General features: G+C 39.2%; 1 protein-coding gene across 1 annotated transcript in view; it reads left to right on the forward strand.

Annotated features, from left to right (window-relative positions):
* LOC104683304 (netrin-4-like) overlaps window positions 1-4723 on the forward strand; it is a 46464-nt gene extending 41741 nt beyond the window's left edge. The window contains exons 9-11 of the mRNA XM_039559143.1: window positions 444-512; window positions 1648-1818; window positions 2301-4723. Of these exons, the coding sequence (XP_039415077.1) occupies window positions 444-512; window positions 1648-1818; window positions 2301-2437 (377 nt within the window). The 3' untranslated portion in view covers window positions 2438-4723. The remainder of the gene's footprint in view (window positions 1-443; window positions 513-1647; window positions 1819-2300) is intronic.
* The last annotated feature ends 1454 nt before the right edge of the window (window positions 4724-6177 follow it).

The following is a 6177-nucleotide window of genomic DNA, read 5'->3' on the forward strand; positions in this document are numbered from 1 at the left end:
TCACCAGTGACCTGGCAGAAGGAACAGTGCCATTTACTGCATAGCTTGACTTTTCTGAGACGGATATTGCCTTAACACCAGGAAGGATCAGCATTTCTTAGGTTATGGGATCAAACAAAGGTCTCATTACTTACACGATTTCCAGCTGGATCTGATTCTTACAAATCTCTTCATTAGGATCAGTTTATTAACTGTACAATAGACCTCATGTGGGCTGCATTTTACTTGACAGTGCTGATCAGATTTCAGAGTAATTATTTTATCATATAAGAAGAAACACATTTGCAAATAACTGAGCTCACTCTCAAACTTATTCTTAAGGTCCATACAGATTATGGGAGCTATAGATATCTAACCTTATAACCGATGATCATTTGCTCTTCTTTTCTCTCTCATGTCCTGGCTCTTCTCCAACCTTCTGTGTTCTGTGGTTTCCCTGCTAGAAAAGTGTGTGTGCAAAGAAAAGGTGCTTGGAAGTGTCAGTGACTTCTGCCAAATGAAATATGCCTATGGTAAGTGGGTAACATGCTCCCAAGGTATGATAATTTCACAATGTTCCCTCTATGCATGTTGTTAGCTGATAGTTATGAAAAATGACAGGATTGGTAAAGTCCTGAGAGGTAGGATTTCTTCTGCCTTTTTTGTCTAGTGACATGTCCAACTTCTGATCAGAACTTAAAAGCATTTTTCATGCAAGGCTCTGTGGTGTCTCCTTCCCACCCAGTTCATTTTCCTCTTTACAGCAGGAGGGATGCTAGAATAATACTCAGTGGAATAATTGGCCTTTACATCAAGAAAAATGGTAAAACAACCTCACATCTAAAATACCATTGCTTTTGCAGTCATTATACAGGTTCAAATAGCCAAGGTCATTTACCAAGAATGCATTTAATACTGTTGTTTATGAATACCAGGTTCATGCCATCACACGAAACGAGAAAGGAAAAGCTCTGGGATCCAGAGGTTTGATGTGCTTGTGCCAGGACACAACAAAGCCTGCTTGAGGGGCTGATCTACATGAACCTGCCATGCCAAAAAGTTATGGGATCCTACTAAATTAAAAGGAATAGAAATTTATCATGGCAACCAGATGTTGGACGACAAAACAAAAATACTTCTTCTGGTTTTTTGTGCAATCATGGAATTTTAGTCATGTGACACGCCTGCTGGGAAACTTCCTGACTTCTTTCCTGTAGACAGTTCCTTCTCACAGGACAGAATTTTTGAGAGGCCAGAGTTAAAGCTAAACACTAAAGTTTTCAAACTGGAAATATAAAGTATAGAATCAGTGCACTTGAAATCAGACAGGTAGCTGCTGACCAGGGTTTTTCACCCTTCCTTATGTATGCATACAAGTGCTTTCCTAGAATTTCCAAGTGTTTGACATCAGCCCGTTAAAAAATAGTTGCCAAAACATGGTGAAAGCATGAATTAACTACTTCAAAAGAAAAATCCAATTTTTCTTCTCCAGACTTATTTAAAAGATCCATCAGTGAAGTGGACAAGCACTGCACTTCATGTACAACTGCACTTTGGGTTTTTTTGGTGTCTTCTTTCAAGGTGTTAAAATTCTACATTTTCACAGCATAAACCAAAATTCATTTAGAAATTCATTGTTGGTCTCTATCTGGATATGTTTTCTGGCAGTAATAAAAGCAAGAATCCTATCTGCTCATGACAAAGGGACCCATGCAGAAGTTGTTGTGAAAGTGAAGAAGGTCCTGAAATCAGGCAAAGTGAAAATTGCTCGGAGCAATAGAAGCATTTACCCAGAATCCTGGACCAACAGGGGCTGTACATGTCCCATTCTCAATCCTGGTAAGGACAAAATACTCACCAGGGGTTTTGCTTCCCATGTAGACAGTGCTTATGAACATCAGCCATGATCAGCCTTTCTGGGACAGCATCCTTTGATTCTTCCCCACCAAAGTACGTTTGCTTTCCAGCTCACAGTTCTCAAGGAGGGTGGTAATGGCAGGAGGGGGGCAAAGGCATAAGCAGCAGCTGCCACATCCCAGCAGATCTGTGTGCAGAACCTCACTGGAACAAAATCAATTTGTAGTTGTGATTCCTGAGCACAGTCCTGACACCAGAGAAGCTGTGTGCCCAGGAGCCAGCAGTGACAGTATGCACATGGATGTATATACATAAAATGGCACATGCATAAGCTGGATGAAACTGGCAAAGGTGCTGTATGCCAGATCCATATGAAACAGAGAAATTCTGCATTTGGTTCTTTCTTATTCTATTTGTTAACTAAGGGTTTTCCCTTTTTCTTTTTTTCCTTCCCTTCCCTTTAGGTACTGACTATCTTATAGCAGGCCAGGAGGATTCTAGGACTGGCAAACTCCTTGTGAACATGAACAGCCTGGTGAAACCCTGGAAGGCATATTTAGGAAAACAAGTATCAGATATTCTTCGAACTGGATGCAAATAATTTCTGCTTCAGAAGTTACAGTGCTGGACTTTGCCTTTTAGTAACACTGCAGTGAAAGGTGTAGTTAGTTCATGCATTCCCATTCAACATGCTCCTAGATGAAGTGAGGAAAGCAGACTTGCCATTCCTCCTTTCATGTGCTTAGACAGGAAACTCGGGACATGACTACATTTTTTAAAAAATGCACAGTCTTATCATGCAAAATTATCTAGTGCATCATGTATAGATCACAAGTCAGTTCTTCACTTGAGCCTGATTCTACCCAGAATCATTTTACAAGGCAAAACTAAAGATATGGATCAGTATTTCCATACTTCAGGTCAGAGTCTGGTATTAATATGCATAAACTGCTTTCATAATACATTCATTACTGGGGTGTAGTTTTCTTTATAAGTGACCACTAAAAGGCAGCAATTTCTTTCAGCTTTACAAGTGGCATAATATTAAAGAAGCCTATAAAAGAGCTCAGACTGATTTACCATCAGACTGCAATTAGGCCAATATAATGGGCTGCTTTCTAGAAGACAATATTATCCCACTGCTGACCAGAAACAAATATGTGGCTTATCTTGGGACAGTGTCCTTTACAGATGTGCATTGCTGTCATCAACACTTAGTGCTGAGCTCTGCTGCAGGAAACCACCTTGGCTCAAACTCCATTCCAAATCCAGCTCTTTGCTGTAGTACTTAGTCTGTAACACCACAAAGGTTTCACAGCAATAACCACAAAAAAGCCTTAATTATAAGAAAAAGCCAAAGCGTGAGGAACTAGCAGCTGCTCTAATGTTGAGATTGTGACACTACAAAAGCTACAAAGCAGAAAGAGGATGCAAATGGATTGGCTGGAGCATGTATCAAATGAGGTAAGCTGTAGTTCTGAGAGAGCAGCCTGGCTATTTCAACTGTGCTCAAGACCATGGGCCTTCGATTGCACTTAGTGCTTTCATTGTGCTTTATTTCTCTTGGTCACACTTCAGGCTAAGATGCTGAAGCTCTGCTTCCTTCCCATTGTGCCTGAGGATTATTTCTCCCTCTGCAAAAGTACAGGAGTGGTAACCTCTGCACTCCAGGTAAAATTAGTTCTGCCCTGCAAAAGCATTCTTTCTAAATCAATTTTACCCTATAGTAATCAAGACGTAGCTACTTAAAGCCTTCCCTAACACAGAATTTTGAGGAAATTGTAGTTTGAGACCTGTGTCCCCTGTTTAAGGACTCACAACAAAATGAAGCTGGTTGGAGCACTCTCTTTTCCAGTAAAGCAGAAATTACAATGAATCAATCTATATTCTTTCAGGGGGTTACAGAGAAAGAGCAAGCACACATGCTGCTTTTGCATATTTCAATTCCTCATTTTTAATGCTCCTAGGGAAGAGGAGATGTTTTAATTTAGCACTGTCTGACTGGTAAATGGGCTACCTAGAAAACCCTAATACTAATGCAGAATGATGGAAGTCCCAGCCTACAACTTAGGCCATCAATTTGTTCTCTTAACCACTGAGAACCTAAAAACTCAGCTTCTTTTATTCTATTTACTGCTGTTTTACCTTTAATTTCACATTGATTGAACAGCAGAAAAATCTTTAGCTCATTTGGAACTGGATGGCAGGCAGATCTTTAAAAAAAAAAAAACCACCCCAATTTCTTTCCCAACAGGGTATAAACAGTGTTTCTTCCTCCTTCCTTTTCAGGAAATTTCCCCTCCTCCATTGCTTTCCTTCTTTCACTTCATTATTTATTTGTTGTTACCTAAAGTGGTATCCAACAATGTGGCATCTCCAACAAGCAATTTAATTAATGCAATAAAACACTTTTTAACCAAGGCATTTGGCAGAATTTGAAATGTCAGCCTAATGAAATTAGGAGCACAGCAACTGCTTTCTTTACTGTCTCCAGAAATTGTCTCACAACAAAAAAGATTAACCAGTTCTCTTTCAAATATCAGTAAAGACCTGTATGTGAATTTACAGTCTGATCTCAAAGGGCCTCTCACAAGAAATTAAATTCAAGTGTAGGTTTAGAATTAAACTACGGAACATGCTTTTCAACAGAGGCCATTTTACCTGCAGGGGATCTTATTTAATGATAATGAGGATATTCCATGTTGGTTAATAGTCAGCACCATATTAAAGCAAACACTTCTATTCCACTTTTTGTGCCAGACTGGTGATTTTGTGGGGAGTGTAAACATCTGCATAGTTCTTTTATGTGAATGAAAGTTATTTTTTGACACAGTCATTTACAAGCATTACTAGCTACTTCTAGTAGAAATACAAGTTGGAACAAGAATATTGATATCCTGGTGTGTTTTCTTGGGGCCTATGATAATGATTAAGTAATTAATTAACATAGTGATTAATCACTACCAAATGAAACCCTGTGGTATGCAAACAAGATAATCAATACATCATACATTTCAGGTATCTCAAAAGTATGTGGTATGTACACATACTTTTCTTTAAAATTGACTGCAATTTGACTTTCTATTGGTATCACAACTTCTGCTAATCAGGCATCTCTGAATTCACAGAAAAGAAAAATGAAAGAAAAAAGTTTCAACTCACACAGAGCTATCCTGTGCAGTCTTTGTTCTGCAGTGCTACAATCCGGTAGCCTGTCTGGAAATAAGAATCTAAATAGCAATGAATTGCACAAATCACATTAGAACAGCTAGTGATGATGGGAGAGTTTAAATGGATCACTATGAGACTTTGGAAAGGAAAAAAGTTATTTTCTTGTGTAGTGTACATGAAATGAAGATGAGCATGAAACAGAGCAAGATGACAACTGACCTCCTAGTAAAAGCTGTTGCATATTTGTCAGAACCAGCAAGCAGGTCATACATAGTAAATTATAAAAGAATTACCATAGAAGGCATGGTATTCCTGTACCAAAAAATAATTGGGTTTTTTGGGCCTGTGTACAATATCCTTGTGACCCTCCCTGTGACTGTGTGTCTAGGTGGCACAGTAAGACAAAGAATACCAGCATGGAAAAAAGGATGAATTTGCCCGATGCAAAGTGGCTGGGAAGCTTCTTTTAGCACCTTTAAACTGGGGCCTGTCTTTAGGAAGGCCATATAAACACTTTACAGCACCCAAATAGGCAAAGTGGCTCACAAGCAGTAGCAACCACATACCAAAGAGCAGCAATGATGTAATGGGAAATCCTCAATAAAGGTAAAATAAAAGCTTTTACTCACAAGAAAAGAAGTCCGGAAAGCTGTGAAAAATGTCTAATAGGGCAAGTGAAAGTTTGAAGTAGTAGATGCAACTCTTCAAAAAGCAGCAAATTCTGGATTGCTGGAGGTCACTGCAGCTCTTGCTAACAGCCCTGCAGCCTGTGTGTCCAGGAGCAATGGATACTATCCACATTCTGGCAATGTGGATCCTTACAGCACCGAACAGTTCATTAAATGGTCATTGAGTGCTGAGCCCTAACTCCAATATACTGACATACTGCTAATAATGCTTCTCCAGCTTCTGCTCCCAGCAAGCAGTGAAGAAGGAAATGTACCCACACAGACTTTGTACACTGCTCTTCTGAGAGGGGCTCATGCTATAAAGACTAAGTTTTCTCTGTAGCATCTACTCATAATTTTTCCATGCTGCTTGATGTAAGCTTTTTTTGAATTGATATAATTCACATGATGGGCTCTCTCCAGTCCACCAGACCTGGAAAAGCAGTGTGTTGTTATGTGTTGTAGCATTTTTTATTTTTTAATTAAAACATCAATTAAATAT

The sequence above is a fragment of the Corvus cornix genome, chromosome 12 (assembly GCF_000738735.6).
Source record: "Corvus cornix cornix isolate S_Up_H32 chromosome 12, ASM73873v5, whole genome shotgun sequence".
Classification (NCBI taxonomy): domain Eukaryota; kingdom Metazoa; phylum Chordata; class Aves; order Passeriformes; family Corvidae; genus Corvus; species Corvus cornix.